The following is a 20,486-nucleotide window of genomic DNA, read 5'->3' on the forward strand; positions in this document are numbered from 1 at the left end:
CCAAAGATAATCATCAATTCTTCATGCAAAATTACTCACTGAAGCTGCTTTTTACTTGGATACTAGTACTTACTTTTATTTAATCTTTTTTTTTTGTCGGTAAATAAAATGAAATTATTATTATTATTATTATTATTATTGTAAGTAGTTAAGTACTATCTTATGATTTGTTTCTTTTAGTTTTATATGATGTGTTTAAAATTCCAGGGACATAGATTGAAGACTAAATGCATCAGATGAATCTTAAATTTTTAGAAGGGTATACTGTATTTGAAGCTTGCTAATGAGGTAAACTATTGATGATTTATTATCTATTTTATAGGTATTCTATTTTTGTTATTGTAAGGTTTGTGAGTCACATTTCCAGTTTGGCGTATTACTTAAAGTCTCACTAATTGATTGGGCTTGTAATTGATGATAATTTTTGTGGTGTGACTTGATTTTGATTTGGCAGAGAATCTCACTAATTGTATAGATGTTCAGCTGCAGGAAAACAAAAAACATATGCAGTCACTGTTATCATCATTACAAAATGTATGCTCTTTGACATAAATTTTGTATTGCTAATATACCATTTCTCTTTAGGATTTTGGAATGTACCTTTACTACCCTATGTTCTGACTTGCATTCTTAGTTATTACTCTAATGAAAAATATAAAGGAAGTAGAGACAACAAGTTTTCTGATTTTGTTTGTAACCAGAGAGTCAAGAATGAAACTATAAGCAAGATGATCAGATCCCGAAGATTGTAAATTAGAAAGAATGCACCATATATGTAAACTGGGAGATGTGATTTTTGAAGAATAAAACAATTAACCTTAGGCATATATTTTAGGATCTATGCGTTGTGGCCAAATAGTAAATTCAGAGCCAAATTAAAAAAGATTGGAACTCAATTGGTTCTGAAAGAGGAATGAATGCGTTAGATGCTATGTGATTATTAAGGAAAATGATATAATGTAACGGGGTGCTTAATATTAATGATTTTAGAAATAAAATAGTGAGGTGTGCATGAAAAACATGAACACTAAGAGATTATCACCAGACTGAATTGGTTTTAAAAGTAGAGTGATATGGTTGGATTTTTTTTTTTCCTTAGTTGATTCGAATACTGCACTCTATTTAATAGTTAGAATGCTAGTTATTCTTCTAATATATTTTTAATATACAGATTCATCATTTTATTATTAAAAATTTTGAGAATAAAAGGATCATTTATATCATTATGAAATTTATCTTTTTTGTATTTAATAATAAAGATCAGGTTATACAAATTTTGAAACTAAATGCTTGAAACTTAAAGCAAGAACAAAGTTACTCAGGACAATATAAGATATGTTTAAAGTGGACATAAGATCTTAGTATTTTTTTTATTTTTAATAATTTATTTATTATTGTAAAATTACGTAAATCAAATTATTATAAAAATATTTTATGTATTCTAAAAACTAATTATTATGTATTATATATATTTATATATATTAGTTAATAATTTTTTATTATTTAAATTAATTGAATACTAATTCTATGCCTTACAATTTTAATTAACATATATGGTATATCTAACATTTTTTCATTACTTTTGTATCATGCCTGTGCAACACTCGGATGGATGCACTAGTATAAATGTATAATACATAATTGAGTTAAAATTCAATTAACAAAAATAATTAATAATAATTAAAATATTTCTATCATTACCGTTAATAGAACTCACTCATCATGTTTAGTATTATTTTTCTTCGATACAATATCCACAGCAATCTCAAATATATTCTAATGTATGGTATTATAACTAAGGTAGTTTTCATATTCATTCAATTATGTAATCTAATGAGTTATAGTTCAAATAATATAGTCTCTTTATTCTCATTTAAAAAGTTGCGAGTTCGAATCTTTCTATCTTTGATAAAATATATATATAAATACATTTTATATTGATCACATAAATAGTCACTCAAAAAAATGAATATAATTTAATAAATACTACTATATATACTCGTGCGATGTACAAAACATATTTATTTCTTTGTATTTATATTTAAAATATGCTTCTAAAATTTTTTTATGAATATATTTAACTTATTCAACATATTTTTTATTTATGTGATTATACATGAGCTAATATTCAATTTGACCCCTAAAATTTGAGGTTAGATTCAAATTGATCCTTAAAATTACAATTAACTCAAATTAGATCTCAAAATTTACAATAGTAACTCACGTTAGCTCTTAAACTGATTTTCGTGAATAGCGTGTTGATTTTATACGTTAACTTACTAAGATTTAGACTCCTCACTTAGATTCCATATGACTGAGACCTAATTTAGACTTCCTAGATGTAATGACCCAACTTCTAGCATATTATGACCGATGCTAGCCGCCAGATGCTACTTCATGGCTTTTTTTAGAGACTCTAAACCTTATATTAAATATATACATACGAGTTTGTAGCGCTAGTCGAGATCGCATGTCAAATATATAGATATAACGAAATAGGTAATAGTTAAATAGATAATATACACATGAAGTATAGAAAATATAGAAAATATAGAAAATATAGAAAATATAGTAATATCATACATATATGCCCGAAGGCTCATTTAGTACACCATAATTCACACCGAGTCACGTCATTGCTTATTCATGAAAATATTTACAAACTCCATATTGATATTAACAGGCCTCGACTCACAAGAGTCACCCTAGTTTGGGACCCGTTCTAACTTGTTTTTATAGATATTTACAAAAGCACCTAACCCTCTAAAAATCTATACAGAGCGATGGTAAAGACTACTACGATGACTATTATAACTACTACTGGTCATCGATCCTTGGTAGCTGAAGAAATACGGAACTGCTGTGGGGAAGCACAAGAAGTTGCTTTGACCCTCTGGTAATGCTACTGCTACTCGCTAGTCCCAAGGCTGAAATCTCAAAGAAGATCTCGCCGATTTGCATCTGTAGAACGGGGAAGTAAGGGGTGAGAACCTAAGGTTCCCAGTAGAGTACTACACAGAAATCTTAAGGGGTTCCACAGCTTAAGTCTAAGACTTTGCGCAGTTAGGTCGGTAAGTCACACAAACAAGTACAAGTACAAGTATATAGCAGAATAGTAAACAAACACAAAGTACAGGAAGTAGAGATAAATCACAATCACAAAGAAATGCAGCAATCAAGTATGATGTATGCCTGGTCCTATGCATGCCATGAGCTCATGCGTCGGTTGACTACCCGCAACCCAACGTTATCTAGGAACTAGTCTTAGATATGGTTTTTCGATTGCGTCCATCCATGCATACGTGTCGATGTGATTAAGAATACCACCAGTCCATGACACAGGCAATCATCGCAAAGTTTGACGCCATAATATACGCACAAAGAGAAAACAGAATTTTAGCCGTCAGTGGGTAATACCCACCTCCAAACAACCTCAAGCACCTTGGGATTTACAGTTCTTTTTTCGCAGCACATCTCAATAAAATTTATCTCTAAGGGACTTCTCTCCCCTTCTTTTATAAAATCTTGTGCCCGGTCTCTGCTCTTTAAATCTCAAACTTTGTCACATTTACTATTTTTCCCTAATACTTTTATATATTTTCAATTTTGTCCTTTTATACGTTACTTCTCTTTTACCATTTTCTTTAGGTTTTTAGTGACGCTTTCACCACTAGTGTTATTACTTTATCATTCTACCCTCATACTTTTACTAAAAGACCTTCTTACTTTCCATTAAGTTAATTAATCATTTTAATTTACTTTATGCCTAAAATTACTAATATGCCCCTAAATACTCTAGTTTTACCGTTTAACCTGATTTACTGTCAAAATATTACCGGGTTGATCCTAATATTTTTCTATGACCAAATTATCCATAATAATTTTAGTTAATCTCAATTCTACCCTTAGGGACCTACAAGATCATTTTATCCTTTATTAATTTATTTACTTATTCTAGTTACCACTTTTTACTGTTTTACTTCTAATTTTTACTAAAACTTTTATTTAACCCCGAAATTTTATCGTAATTATAATTTAGTTAATTAATTTATATAATTACTAATTTATCCTTGATAACACTAAGTTCAAAATTTTACTTATCTTTCAATTAAATTATATTTTTAACCCTTTTTTTATCCAAAAATGACCATAACACCTTTTTTACTTTTACACTTTTATTTCATAGGATTAAAATCAATTTACTAACCTCTTTTTAATCGTTATACATATGACTTTCATGATCATTTAGTGGTTGAATTTTCAAGGGTGCAGTTTTTCAATTTTTATTGACTTTTAGTGACTTTTAAGGCTTGAAATTTAAACTCCAAGTGCTCCAAATAATTTCAGTAGTTTCATACAATTTTCAGAGACAAATAAGCTTCATATATCATTCAAATAACAAGACAAAAATAGAGAAGTACCACTGATTCACAGATTATAAAATTAAGAACAAACTCACCACAAAGTAGCTTATATGAGCACCAAATCAAGCACAAACATATTCTAACTATTCGTAACCCTTACCTCTTATGTAATTCAGTTATTAAACCTTTCACACACTAGAAAACGTGCACACAAGGACAGAAGCACAACTGGTGATGGTGCAGTTTTGTTTTTGGCCGAAAGTGTCGCAAAAAGGTCGAAATTCAACCACTTTTAGCTCGAATCTCTCTAACTCCTTAGGCGTGCTGCATGGGTGCTCCAAGAGGAGTTCTCTATACATGGAGGAGAGTAAGAATTCATCATTGTTACTATTTTTAAAAAAAAAAGAAAAGGAAAGGAGAAAGAACAAGAGTTTACCTAGCCAAAAATTCAGTATAAATGCAAGAATTAGCGAAAACGGGCAAGAGTTTGTACTTGTATGGTTTGAGTGCTTGAAGAAAACATGAAGAACAATGGAAGAATAGTTGAAATAGGGGATGGGATGCAGAGAACAAGTGCAAGAATTTTCTCTCTTTCTCTCTTAAGAATTCGGTCAAAAGAGTGTAAAAATATGTAAAGTGTTTTGTGAATTCTGTGGCCAATGCTTCCTTAAATAAAAAATCAAAGTCTTGCTGAATTTATGATAGTAAAAGAGGCTAAAATTTTTGTAGTCAAGGATTGAGCTTTAATCAATAAGGGGCGTGAAAACGAGAAAGCTTGGTCAGCGCTTGCATATCGAGTTTATCCACAGTTAACCGCAGATAAAAATCTGAGATAGTCTCGGCCCAGAGGTTGAGAAGGAGAGACAAGTTTCTTGGGTGGCAAGTAAGAAGATTTAGAGTCTCTAGAAGTCGTTTGCGGAATACTAGTCAGAAATTCAATTTGGAGTAAATTTTATCGTGTGGTAAAGTAATTAATGGCTAGATTTATTCTTAAAGAAATAAATCATGAACAGATGACTAATATTAATCTTGGGGCACAATTACCAAGGTAGAAATTATTTTTACCACTGGTTTCAAAGTTTTCCGTTACAAGAGATTTTCTTGGCACACGCAAAACTGTCACTAAAAGTGAATTCCGGCTCAAAAAAGTCTCTAGTGAAGAAAATAAACTAATGGTAAGCTAATATTTATTATTTACTAGTCAAACTTGACTTAGGAGGATTAATTACCTTCATAAAGTCAATTTTGACCTTATTAATGACTTTTTTCTATTTTATTTTTTATTTTATTTTTTTTTTACCATTGGATCAGCTTCACTATTTCTTATTGGGCCGTGGTTCCGAATTTTGCGAAATAAATTCTAAAATAGCTAGAGAATTCTGTATACCAAAAATCAGGTTCTTACATTAAAAACTTGATTGACTCCCCAACATCTTCACGAAAACGTCAATAACAAGTTTAATCTAAAAACTTTGTAACTCTAGGAGCAACAATCAAGCTTTTGGAGCTCTAATTAGTCTCGATCACATGGAACCTGAGAAAAAAATTCAAATCGCAATAAGTTAGTATGCCAAATCAACATGTCGTTTACGAAAATCAGTTCAGAAGCTAATGTGAGTTACTATTATAAATTTTGAGATCTAATTTAAGTCAATTTTAACTTTAGGGTCAATTTGAATTTGACCTCAAATTTCAATGGCCAAATGAGTATTAACTCGATTATACATATATTTGATTAATTGTTTTGTAAAATTATCACAAAATATGAATTTCAATTTAGATCCACCTCTATAACACATTAAGACAAATTTAAAAATATTTACTATTTTAATTCACTACAACTCATCAAATTCTAGCACAATAAAAATACTGCCCTGTTATATTATGCTCTTGACAAAGATGGAAAAAAAAATGAAGCCAGATCTGATCCTTTAAAAGTTGTAACTCCAACATTGCTACTACTCAATATGTTTGGTATAATTTTTCATCAATACACAATATCATTCGAGAGATCATGCCAACAGCAATCTCAAATATATTTTAATCTTATAGTATTATAAGTAAGGTAGTTTTATATATTCATTCAATTATGTAATTTTATATTATTAAAATATAAATATATTTTACATTGATCACGTAAATAGTCACTCAAAAAACGAATGTAAATAAATACTAGTATATATATCCGTGTGATGTAACAAAAATATTTTTTTATTTTTATATTTAAAATATGCTTCTAAAGAAATTTTTGTATGAATGTATTTAACTTATTTAACATATTTTCTATTTTTGTGATTATACATATATTTGACGAATTATTTTGCAAAATTCTCACAAAATATGAATTTTAACTTGGATCCATTTCTATAACACATTATGACAAATTTAAAAATATTTTTACAACTATTTCAATTCACCACAACTGGTAAATTCTAGCACAATAAAATTACCACCCTGCTGTATTATGCTCTTGATAAAGATGGAAAAAAAATGAAGCCAGATCTGATCCTTGAAAAATTGTAACTCCAACATTGCTACTACTCAATGCGTTTAGTTTAATTTATACGAATTATAAGCATGTGGAAACTAAATTAAATAAATGCAAAACCATTGATATGCTTTACTGAGTTTATTGTATGAGTCCTCTCATCAGTCATCAGCCTTATACAAAAGCCAACCAAGAGAATATTTTTATAAAGTTATAAACCCTTATGCTTACCAAAATCTCAGCCTTAAGGGTTTAACAAAAATATGTTTGGTACATTAAACAATTATATTTCTATATTTCAAAAATAATAAATAAGATTGGCCTAAACATTATACAAAAACAAAATTCACTAGTCCAATGACTAATCTACACTTGGCGATCCCTAAAAGAATCTTCCAAAGCTTGTGTTAGAATTGCAAACCCTTGATAGGAAAAATGTTTGAACCCTGCTAGTACTTACTGGCAGATATTGATGTAATTAATCACAAGTACTCTGTGCTCCTTGCTATGTATATTATTATGGTCAAAACTTTAGAAAGCTTCAAGTGCTTCAATTTCATCAACTCTTTTAGGTTTACCTTTAGGTCTACCACATTTTCTAACATCTTTGCCTGATAAGAGCTCAAGAGCTTTTTCAAAGGTGACTTCACTTGGCTTCATATTCTGAATATCAATTAGAAAAAGGAAGGAAAATGAGAATAGAAGAAAAAAGTAAAAAGAAAAAACACTCAAATTAAAGAACATCATAGGTAAGATGACAATATGCAGATCTTGCAAATGAGAAATTAATGGTAAAGGATAGTACCAACTTCACTACAAGTTAAAAACAGAGAACCAACATTAATTTATATATTGATCATTTTGGGGAAAAAATATATTAAGAACAACTTATAGAAAGGAACACATCTTACATGATACTTCAAGAATAGGAAATAGTTTCTAGTCTGTCAAGTCCTAAAGGATGCTAACTAATTTAATTTTTAAATTCTCCATCAATTGTTGCAAAGAGCCGAAGACGGAAATGAAACAAACAAAACCTACCGAAAAAGAAAATAAAGAGAGAAGAGGCTGAAAGTATAACCATACCTTAGGAACAGAAGCAATTGTGTGTCGATGTCTAACGGCAAACCCAACCCTTGCGAGCTTTAGTATTACAGGCTGTCCGTCCTTGGGATGGTTGCCCTAACCAGAAGCGAACATTAATTACTTGAGAGATTAAGCACATCCAGATACAAGGAAAGAGATAAGATTTGTGAATTTAATGTGCTGTGTGAAAATCAAAGTCAAATTTTATACTAATGGGAGAAAAAATGTATGTTCAATGTGTCAAAAGTACATGTCAGAATAATTGAATAAACATAGACTATGCTTCTGAAAAAAAAAAAAAAAAGAAAAACCCTAAATTTGATATGCAAGAGCAATACAAATAGGAGAGCTCAAATTGAACCGAGAAGCTTACCAATGTCAATGGGTACTGTAGCAACTCAAGTGCATCTTCAAGGGTGATGGATTTCACATCTTTGATCTGAAACAACCCAAAATCTGTGAATATCTTCCTTTTAAATTTATGCATGCAAAGAAAATTCATTTAACAGCCACATTCAAAATGTGAAAGGGAAAAACATAAAGCCAGATTTTTTTTCTGTACTTATCATCATTATAATTCTATGATTCTATTGCACTTACACTGCCTTATTATCTTCTCCATAGTTTACCATCAACATCATATCTCAATGATCATATCAAATCAAACCCTAAAACCTTAACACCATACCTCCTATACTTCCCCGCTATAACCAGAAGAAGTACTACAAAACATTTTAACTAACATTATTTTCTTAAACCAGCTACATATAGTCACCACAATTCTCAGAAATTTCATCCTTGATTAAGTCAAGTAACATGAACTTTTCACATTGTCATTAGAACATTACATATTACATATTACATACTCTCCGAGCTTCCAACTTAGATTGCAAGAAATATAGTAAGTAGAGAAGTCTTTTAGTCACATATAAGCAATTAAAAAACTTAATACAACATCCAGAAAAATAAATATACGTTTTTAAAAAAATGCTCAAAGAGTTGAAATGTAAACAGGACATACATGAGAGACGGATGCTCTTTTAGGTATGTACCCCTTCCTGTCTTCCCCAAGCTGAACATAAAATCCGTAAGGACCACTTTTCAAGAGAACCTAAGGGAAAGTAGAGCCAATAATACACAACCGTTAGCATTCGGTACAAAAATTGAATCATCCCATAGAACATTGACTCAAGATCGGATCTTAAGCATACCTTTTCATTTGAAACACTATTAACACCCAGGACTTTTGGTTCTTCTATACGAGTGTTTAAATGAGGTGAATCTTCCTCCTCCTCCTCTGCACCATATAGTGTTTTAGCAATGTACCTGTTTTCAAAGCACACAAAAAAAGTACCTGTTTTCAGCAATTGCAATAACCACTCATGATTTCTTCAAATTTCGGGGAACATAATATCACAAAAGGCAAATCCAAATTTGTATGGATATAACAATACTAACATTCTCACAATCTGGTTTAGAAACCATGAGCTCAGTGAGAAACAAGGGGTTTATTTGGTTTGTGAAAACATTTTTTGTTCATTTTCAATGTTTTTTACTTTTAGAATTTTGTAAAAGAAAAATTTGAAAATACATAATGAAAACAAATAACTGGATTTTATTGTGTTCTCTACGAAATCCCAAAACCAAAATCAATGAAAATGAAAGCAGAAAATGTTTTCTCCAGCCAAATAGGCCCTAGACTGTCTGTATATAAAATTAAAATTGTATCCAAAAATCATACAGATTTGTTGGAGGTATACCCAAATGTATACTTTATTTGAATAACCCAAAAATATTAATAGAAGCAACATTGAGATAATGGGCAATCAAAATAGAAGCTCAAATGAACACAGGTAAAAGTTCAAATATCTGCTCCAATATTAAAGATAACTAAATAAATAGCACTAGTAGTAGTAATAATAAAAAATCTTTTAACTTTTCCAAGTTGAAGGGTAGGGTCATTTCCATATCGAAGGGTGTCAGGCAGTCATTAAGTAGAAAACCTTCAGCCATTTATTTATTTGGGTGCCACAATCTTTTGCTTCATGATTTATTTTAAATATATAACAAGAATCAAAAATTGGAATGAAACCATATAATATGCTCACATTGAGAAAAACATACTATTATTACTCATCATTCCTTCAAATCTATAAAGTAGCATAAAATGTGTATGATACTAAATATGTAGTAAAATCAGTTAAATATTGGAAAATAAAACTTTTAGAAATAAATTTTCAATAAAATACTCACTTGCATCTTGGATGTTGATCACAACCTATAAAGTAGCCAGAACCAAATCTGCTTACTTTAAAAATTAATGTGCCTTCCATACAACTGAAACAAGTTCAGATAAAAAGATATCAAGACAATATCTGACAAGTGAATCTGGCAGCATAAGATGAATATAATGAACAAGGGATATTTTTATTTATTTATTTATTTATTTTTCTCAAACTTACCTTGGACAAACACGGGTCTGATCTGGGAGGGCGGAAAATAAATAGTCCCCAAATTTCTTTTCCAACATCTTCTCAACCTGCACGTATAAAAAACATTTCAATAGTTGATAAACTTAAATAACACAGCAGGTCAAGCATTTTATTTCTAGGCCATCACAGTCACAAACTAGACATGTAGTAATGGTATAATACAAATTACACAGTGCGCCGAAAACTTTGTCAGTAGAGAATATGAGGAAAATCAGAGCTTCAGATCTCCAAATATCAAGTTTTGAGCAGAGATTAGAACAAAGTCATACCTGGTGAATATGAACACTAGAAGTACGCTCACAGTACAATTTAAACCGTGTCCAATAATCTCTAAGGAGGCCTTTCCATTCAGTTAATCCAGCAGAAACATTATCAAGCTGAATTCAGAATGAGAGATTGACTAAATAAATATGAAATAGGAGGTTAACACGTGGCAAATAGCACGAGCATACAAGTTCATAATTTCTAGAGAAGAAAATAAACTTGAAAATATACAATACCTCTGTTTCCATATCAGCAGTGAAACTGTACTCTGTGACTTCTGAAAAGTGATGGGATAAAAATGCTGAAACCTAACATCACAGAAGCATACATGCACACTAATAAATCACATCTCGTGTTATGCTTATACAGAACAAAAAGATAATAGGTAACATGAATTAAGTTCATAGAAAATTTGAAACTGAAAAGGTTAATTTATCCTGTTGTCTGTCACAATAGCAGAAGATATGTTCAGGCATTGAAAAGAAATGACTAATTAATAAAATATCTTCAATTAGAATAAAGATGAGAATAATGACATTCTTTGAAGTCATTCAGATACGCATAGGATGCAGAATTCAGCGTTTTGATATATTTTTTGGTCCACTCCATGTTCTATTTTGAGATATAGTGATATACTTTGTTTTGAAATCTACATTTAGCTTTTAACAACCACCATAATTTATAATATCTTCTATGGTTGATCAAGATATTCTTGATAATCAACTAATTGACACGTGGTTGATACAAATGACAAAAGCACGTTTTGGATGTGAATGGATCCTAACAGGTAAAAGTAGACCTCAGGATAACACATAAGATGGGAACCAGAAATCTGATGATTAAACTTGGGAATAATTCACTAGAATTAAAATTCAGCCTAATACTGTGACAAAATTACAATTACAATATTAAATTAGTTTAAAATCTTCATTTTCGTCATAGTATTTGAATAGCACCAACAATGTAGCTACTATTAGCAATTTCATCTGTGACCAATAATAAATTCAAAGCTTAAATTCCAAAACTTACCATGCGGCCACGAAATTCAGGATACAGCACACGGCTTTTTACTGTCACGTAGTTTCTATCCTGAGGCAAGAGACACTTGAGGACTCAGAATCCACTAAAAGTGATATTAAAATTGAACAAATACATGCAGGTAGAGGAAATAAAAGAATTTTTACTATGTTGGAGTAAAAATTGAGCATGATAAATATCTTGAACAACCCAAACAATTGATTGACTAAATCACAAGTTGTAATTCAAATTGTTAGGATAATTGCGATAAAAGATAAATATCCTATAGTTATTGGCTTATTGCAATTCACTCTACTGAATGTCACATACCTGTAAAACTTTCAATGTTGTTGCATATGTCGAAGGTCTGCCAATACCAAGCTCTTCAAGCTTCCTAACCTATATAATATGAAATACCATAAGAGAATATCCAAAAAGGGGGAAACAAACAGAGAAGCTTGACAATATCATTTTGCAAAGGAATAAATGGAAAAATTACTAAGTGTTTCAAATTGGTCTCAGCACACAAAGGTTATGTGTTCTTTTTCTTTTGAAAAAAAAAAATCTACAATTCTAAACCCTAACAGCAGAACTATTCAAATACTGTACAAATAAACATTTTCGTTTAGTCCTAATTAAAGAAACATGATGACTTACCAATGATGCTTCGGTGTAACGTGGTGGTGGCTGTGTATGATGCTGATTGAGCTCTGTTTGAACAAGATGTAGTGGGTCCCCTGGCTGCAAAATGAATGTCAATGAAGAGCAATTTTTTGTAAAAGCTCTAATATGAAAACATGGGGGTATTTTTTATATAAATATATAGATTATAAAATTATAAACAATAAGGTAGCCAAATCATTAAACAAATGAAATTTTTATAATGCTCAAGTAAAAATATATAAAGGAACTCCAGATAAGAAGGAATAAAGTAATAGCATGATTCATTTAACAGCAAATCAAATAGTTTAGTTACAAATTTGATGTCTTATAAGGGCATTTGAAGTACTTATAATCAAAGACTAACGAGTATTTATAATGAGTATGGTTGCTACAGCAATACAAGTATGGCAGCTATTTAGAAGTAGCCATGCACCACAAAGAAAATATCAAATTTCAAGAAATATTACCTTCAAGGTATTTAGAACCTCAAAAACTTGATCACGATTGGCTCCATCACTCTCTTTATCTTGAACAGCTTCAGTATCAATGTCCTACAAGGGATAAAAGGTTATCCATAAGTTGAGAAACACATCCAGTCTACTGTCCTAGACATATAAAAGTATATGTGAACATTCTACATCACAGATGAAAATTAATAGTGAAATAAAATCATTTCCGGGCCTGAATAGCAAATAGATGCTCCACACCACTCACAATGATACAGCAAAGGTCAAATGCAATTGCAAGCTTCATTAAATATTGTTGTGATACCATATGTTATTTCCTTGTATATTTTGTAATTTTGTACAGATTTATTTTAGATATCTACACTTATTGTCGCATATATGATTGGATGTAATTTAGGAAAATTAGTATGCGACAATTATTTGGCAACTCCTGTCAAATTCTCATTATTCTTATATTATCTTCTTACAAGTAATATTTAGAATGGTAGATGTAATTTCCATCTGATTCACAAGCAAAGAATAAACTCTTATCATTTGGTGCACATATAAAACAACATATGCATATAATTATGCCTTTTTTGTCCTGCAACCTTAGATCAGTTCTTATTGACTAGGTTTGCTGGGTTTGGAGGCAGGAAAGTGGCAATATCTTTGTGGCACTGTGCAGTATATGTCACTATTTGGATTACTTGGTCGGAGCGCAATGCACACTCTTTCATTGACAATTTTTTTCTGACAAGTAAGCGTTATGGGAGAGATTCGAAAACTATGCTTCATGGACAAGTCTTTTGTTTGTTTTGCTTTTGTATACAGGAAGTCCTATCCTCTATGTTGTATTATTCTTCTCTTAATGATATATATATAAGACGGAAAATCTTTTGGGGTTCAATATCAAAAAATTCTTTCAAAAAAATTTCTACCTCCAAATTATGGGGTTCAACATCAAAAAATTTCTGTCAAACATATAGTGAACTTTGAAAATTTATTCTTGAAATTTATATCTAGATCTTATTCAAAGTTAAAACAAGATTATTGCCAGCAAACATTCTCTTTAAACCATATAGAAACACTCTAGCAACTCACTAGTATGGAAGAGCCTCAAATTCGTAAACTAACAAACAGATTTTCACAATTTTATAACTAACTGGAACCTTAAAACAATACTACTGGGTGACTTATTTGAGAGAAAATATCAATGATAAAAAAATAAGTCATTGTTATTTGAAAGCACAATAATGATATATAAAAGATTATAAAACCAAGAAAAAGCTAAGTAGAATCAATTCTCAGTGCCACCAACATGCTGGAAAAAACCATACCGTAAAAACTGCCCGGTATCCAGGAAAGTCAACTCGTGAGCTGGAAGATCGTAACATAATAGACTCATCTGCATTTCCAATATCAAGTTGTATCTGGAATTGAAAAGATGTTAGGTAACATATCTGATTAAAAATAACATCTGGCTTAAGCAGATTAACTTTATATACGGGAAACTATAATTTTCAAAGAATAATGGTAATGACCTTTCTCTAGAACACACACACACAATTTACCAGAAAGCACCTCAGATATTATCAAAGCAGCCAATGAAGCTAGACTGGAAATCGACCAATCTAGTTCAATTGTGGTTGCTACCAACATGTATATACAATATAGAAGACACTGGCAAGGTGCCACAATTAATAGTATACAACAAAAAGGTAGCAGCAATTCAAATTCTACTTAATCTCCAACAGACAATTAGCCCAGCATAAACTAGAAAGGGAAACATGTTTAATGTGTACTATAAGGCCAACGATGAAACGAATTCAGTAGTTGAACCTGCTCAAAGATAGCTTGTGTCATCTGACATGAAACTGTCCGTGACCAGATAAGTGTGTATAGCTTCAAGGAATCTTCATCTAGTACCCCAACAAGCATTGCTGACAAGCCATCCAAAAGTTTATTGTTAGCTATCACCCTCAGTTCCATTCACCATTAAAGTAATTATTTATGAAAAAATGCATCATATTACATGGCAACTTGTGAATGTCAGTGGGTCTAATGGCTTCATGAGCCTCTTGTGCATTTTTCACCTTTTTTAAAAACTTTGGTGCACTTTGTGGGACAAAATCTTGTCCATACCTGCATCAAGTAAATTCTAGTCAAGTACATAAAGGCAATCATAAGTGCGCATTCAAATACAAAAAATATAATGTGGCATTAAACATAGTTTATCAAGCAGATGTTCCCATAAATGCCTTCCATATAAAGAAAGATATAAATTTTAACGTGTTAGAAAGCCAGACTATGAGGGAACTAAAGTTTATTAGAATAGAATCAATCCTGCATGTGAACTGACCTTTTATGCAATAAATATGTTAACTATTAGCAGGAGTGAAATTGCTATTTTCTACTTACTATTGAAGTGGTAATAAAATCTAAAGTAATGAAATTGAAAGCAAGAATAAATGTATGGATATGTCGATATCACCTCTCAACAATTAGCGACCGTATATTGGCAACAGCTTCATCAGAAATCTAAGGAAGAAAGTTCAAAGTGAAACATCAAATAAGGAAATGATCATCTGATCTGGACAAAATTATAACACAGACAAAGATACTTTGAATTGTCATCCACATATGCCAAACTATAACTAAAAACAAAATTGTGATCTAATTTAGGAAACACAAGGACAGATTAGTGATCACATTTAAAAATCCAAGATTTATGGCGTTATTTAACCAGAAGCACAGTGATTTGCAAATCCTTTTAAAAAGCCAAAGGGTTCACTGTAGACTTTTATAGGAAAATTTTACCGTGTGCCAACATAAACACTCATGCAGACCAACATGCCCATCTTCTCTTAACAATCAACTTCTAGAACTAAGGGCCAATTTGAATAGGTTCATAAGTGACTTTTTTTTAACTTTTAACTTATCAAAAGTTATAGCATTAACGTTTGGTACAATTTTCAAAACTCACTTGTGACTTTCTAAAAAGTCATTTAAAGTGCTTATAGAGAAGTTAAAAAAAATAACTTTTCCTATAATACAAAGCTTTTTATCACTCTTCTTTTAAAATAAATACTTTTGTGACTAAAAAACCAAACACAAAATAACTTATTTATAAGTTATGGCCTAGTTTATCCAAACAGCTTAATTAAGCTCCTTTTGAAAAAAGAGCTTAAACAATAAATACTTATATTAAAAGTAGCTTATAAATAAGTTATTTTGTGTTTGGTTTTTTAGTCCTAAAAGTGCTTATTTTAAAATAGTGATAAAAAAGTTTTTATTATAAGAGAAGTCATTTTTTTTAAGTTCTCCATAAGTACTTAAATAGCTTTTTAGAAAGTTACAATTTGGTTTTGAAATTGCACCAAACATTAATGCTATAACTTTTCATAAGTTAAAAGTTAAAAAAAGTTACTTATGGACATATCCAAAAGAGCTTATGTTTTAAGCTCTTTTGGAAGCTTAATTAAGTTGTTTATTCAAACTGACCCTAATGCTGCGTTTGTTTGATGAGACACAGACACTAATACATAGATACGGTGGTACATGTCTATCGTTTGTTTGCTAAGACACAGATTTTTGAAGGACACAGTGACACACAAACATACATAAAATACATGTATTTGGTGTCTTTCAAAAAAGATGAGACACGGAGATACATTGATGAGACACAAATATTTACTCTTTTATCCTTAGTAATTTACTCTTGTCCTTATTTCATTGGTGATAATATAAGGGTAAAATTGATATTTTGTTTATATTGTGTGTCTTGTCCAATATCATTAAACACAATAAAAAATTTGTGTATCTTTATGTATATGTCTCTTTGTGTATTTGTGTCTGTGTCCATGTATTTGAAAGACAATAAACAAACGCAGCCTAAGTAAACAAAGAATTGTACATCATTAATGGGGGAATATATCACCATGGCAGAAGCTTTAGATGATTTGGTCTTTTGGACTATGATATATTGATAATTTGATATATATCTAAAGCATATAGAGCAGCTCGAAGCATTTGACTATAGTCATGCAACCAGAGTGATACATACATGAAGTCCATCAGTTCTGATGTATGTTATCAAACCAACTGCATTACCATCAGACAACTCAACTCCCTCATACAGTTTTTGAGCAAGCTGCATTCATAAGACAAAACAAATTAATGATAGAGGTAATTCTAGAAAAATTCAAAGTTAGGAATGAAGTATTAAATGCACAAGGAAGAAAATTAAAAAACAAAAAATAAAAAATTTCTTAGTCATTACAGCCATAATTATGCCGAGTGGATACTTGTACCTTCATGGTGTAACTTGCTGCGAAATTCAATTTGTTTGCAGCATCTTGCTGAAGTGTGGATGTTATATACGGTGTCGGAGGATTTCTTCGAAATTTGCTCCTTTTCAAGTTAGTAATCTTAAAATCTGCCTTGATTATTTTGTTTTCAATATCTTTTGCCTCTTTATCAAAAGCAATTGAAAATTGATTCAACCTTGCCGAATCAAAATGGGTCAAATGGGCAGGAAAGATAAGATCCTTGTTTGATCCTGACTCTTTCTTCTTTAATTGGGCCGCCACACTCCAATACTCCCTCGGTTTAAATTCATCAATTTCCATCTCTCTATCACATATAATGGAAAGCGCTGCAGATTGAACTCTTCCTGCTGATTGGCATCCTGGTAACTTCCTCCATAGTAATGGAGAGATGTTAAACCCAATCAAATAATCAAGGGCTCGCCGTGCAAGATATGCATGCACTAAATTCACATCCACCTTTCTTGGTGCTTGCATTGCTGCTTTTATAGATTGTTCAGTTATTTCATGAAAGACAACCCTCGCTAAAGAAAGATTATCGTGTAGAGCACCTTGTTGTTGCAACATCTCTATGATGTGCCAAGCGATAGCCTCTCCCTCGCGATCAGGATCTGATGCAAGAATAAGGTTTTCTGCTCTGAGGAACAAGGTCAAAAGAATTACGCAGGAGACATGTTGTCAGCCACTCACATATAAACAACATTGCACAGAATTAATCCAATACAAGTAAAAACGACACAAGTGCATCATTCTAAGTCTGATAACTTCATATTGAACAGCCATCTAGAATAAATGCATTTTACATAGGTAGAAAGTATTTGTCTTTCATAATCATTAACCACTACCTCAAAAGTCTCAAATACAATAACACATGATCATATCTAAATTAGGGTTTCCTTTGACCACCTCATATATGGTCTTCTTGAATCTTTCTCTACCTTTCGCCCTGTCTACTGCCCAATTGTAATACCATATATATACATTTACATTTTCACAAACAAAACTATGCACTTATGGCGTATGAACCAGTGCTGCTGGAAACAAGAGGTATGGAAGAATTTACCTGCTCAGTGCAACACTGATGGTCTTCAGATGAGTCCAGGCAGGTGACGGAACCTCCCACACCATACTGAAATCTTCATCGGGTCGCACAGATCCAGACCTAGCAGCCAAGTCTCTTACATGACCATAGCTCGGCAATACTTCATACATATCACCAAGGTATCTCTGAATAACCTTCGCTTTCGTGACAGACTCCACAACCACCACACACTTTCCACTTGCAGGATACACCGGCTTATCCGTAAATTTCCCCGGCATTTCCACCTGTTCAATCGCACTACAGCTCTTGCTTTGCTTGTTAGAAGCAGAATCATTTTGCATTTCTTCAATACTACTACTACTACTACTAATCTCAACCTTCTTCTTCTTCGTTTTACTAGTACTCAATTTCTTCTTCCCTTTGGAAGATTTTTTAGAACCTTCCACAGCATCAACCTCTTTCGGAGAACTGCTAGCAGCAGACTTCTTGCTACTTTTCTTGCTTGTTGATTGCTTCTTCTTCTTAGCACTCACTTTTTCAGATTCCTGCTTATCACTCTCAACGGGCTCCGCCTTCGCCTTCGCCGCCTTTCCCTCTTTCTTATCCTTCTTCTCTTCAACTAAACCTTCTTTCGACGCAGCAGCAACAGCAGCAGCACTAGAACTCAACCTCTTCTTATTACGATTATAATTACTATCCGAAACTTTAGACGAAAACCTCTTACTGAAAACCCCATCATTAATCAAACTCAACGGGAACCTGAATTCACGGCTAGAAACAGAACACCTAGAACCGTTACCAATGCTACCGAAGCAACGAAGGCGCGGCGCAACGCAATTCGCCGCCGCTGGAAAATGTAAACGGAGGAAACAGTTCTGACATTGGAGATTGCTGTTGCTATTTGCAATGCCTATCGGAGAATAAGGTAAGCGAGAAACCGGGGAATTATGAAGAGCCTTGAATTGCAACTGGAAGATGCAAAAATAATAAAAATGAAAATGAAAATGTTATTGCATAATAAGTATTGGAAATAAAATAAAAACGAAGTAAGGGGATGGTTAGTGATTACCATGAAGTGGCGAAGGGAGAGAGAAGATGAAGAGGGAGAGGTGAGAGAGTAGGAAGGGGCTGAGGAAGTGAAGAGCAAGCTTCTTTGGAGCTGAAACATCGTTAAGAAGCCGCGTTCATTTCAGAAGAAGAGAATGGAGGTGAGTGATAAAGCGCGGCTGTGACTGCTCAAGCTTAGTAGAAGGGTAGAGGGTTTAACAACTTATCCTTATAAACTTAAGATTAAATTAAAACACTAAGTTAATTTAAAAGTATTAATACAAATATTTATTTATCTATTTATTTACTTACTCAATATACTTAATATCTATTTATTTACTTAATTACTTATACTCTGAATTCTCAGAGTAACACGAATTAGTGTTCAAATCCTACTAAATCATGTTATCTCATGTAAAAAAAATAACCAATAACAATGTAGGACAATCATTTAGTACCATTTTCAAAAAATTTATTTACATGAAAATTTCATTATAACTTATATATAATTAAAACCTATATAGTCACCAAAAAAAAAAACTTATATATAATTAAAGATGACAATATTATCCGAATATGAGGGTATTCACCTCGTTTTTATCTAGTCAGACTGAATAATTACCTGACAAAGTAGTACTTAATAGATATTATTAATAAAATAATCCTTAAAAGAAATTAAAATTTAACAAGTGTGTTCCTAAGTTCGCCGAAGCACTTCTCAATAAGAATGATGCTAAGATTGTCACCATATTTTGATGATATAGCAACATCTAAACCTAATTACTGAGCTATCTTTTTTAATTAATTAAAAGTAAAGTCTAAGTAGAATTTTCATTCCCTGATTTAATTTAATCTTGCCATAAACCCTAATTTTCAGTTCTGCACTCTTATTCCTTCTAAATTGGTATCATTTCTGTTGTACGTCATGGCTTTTTTTGTGGTGTTGAAGATTCCGAGCCAAACGAACATCTTGTTTAGGATCTAAATCTTCACCGCCCATTTTTTCTATAGACGTTGCCTGATCCCTTTGTAAAGGTTCTTCCTCTGTCTCTTCGTAGGAGGCATGACGTTCTCCAGATCTTATTCCCTAACTGTTTAACAAAATACCGCCTTCAGAAAATTCAACCAACAAAAGAAAGAAAGAATGGAAAAATATGAGAAGAGCACTAGCCTGGTAATGAAGAAAATTTATTGAGAGAGGTGTGTTTTGGAGATGATCATGAGAGAAATCGAAGTTAAAGTCATCACC

At 31.8% G+C, this 20,486-nt stretch overlaps 1 protein-coding gene across 1 annotated transcript; it reads right to left on the reverse strand.

Annotated features, from left to right (window-relative positions):
- Positions 1–6,997: 6,997 nt before the first annotated feature.
- Positions 6,998–19,423, reverse strand: LOC130958110 (uncharacterized). Its single transcript, XM_057885011.1, has 21 exons — positions 19,260–19,423; positions 18,212–19,158; positions 17,134–17,785; positions 16,887–16,973; positions 15,315–15,361; positions 14,856–14,965; positions 14,663–14,763; positions 14,161–14,253; positions 12,842–12,925; positions 12,369–12,452; positions 12,042–12,110; positions 11,724–11,783; positions 10,931–11,002; positions 10,700–10,807; positions 10,401–10,477; positions 10,192–10,275; positions 9,150–9,264; positions 8,960–9,049; positions 8,312–8,377; positions 7,939–8,034; positions 6,998–7,515 (listed from the first exon to the last, which is right to left on the reverse strand). Exons 1-21 carry the CDS (start codon positions 19,356–19,358, stop codon positions 7,384–7,386), a joined length of 3,273 nt encoding a protein of 1,090 aa, XP_057740994.1. The 5' UTR covers positions 19,359–19,423; the 3' UTR covers positions 6,998–7,383.
- Positions 19,424–20,486: the final 1,063 nt, after the last annotated feature.

This window comes from Arachis stenosperma, chromosome 10 (genome assembly GCF_014773155.1).
Source record: "Arachis stenosperma cultivar V10309 chromosome 10, arast.V10309.gnm1.PFL2, whole genome shotgun sequence".
Taxonomy (NCBI): domain Eukaryota; kingdom Viridiplantae; phylum Streptophyta; class Magnoliopsida; order Fabales; family Fabaceae; genus Arachis; species Arachis stenosperma.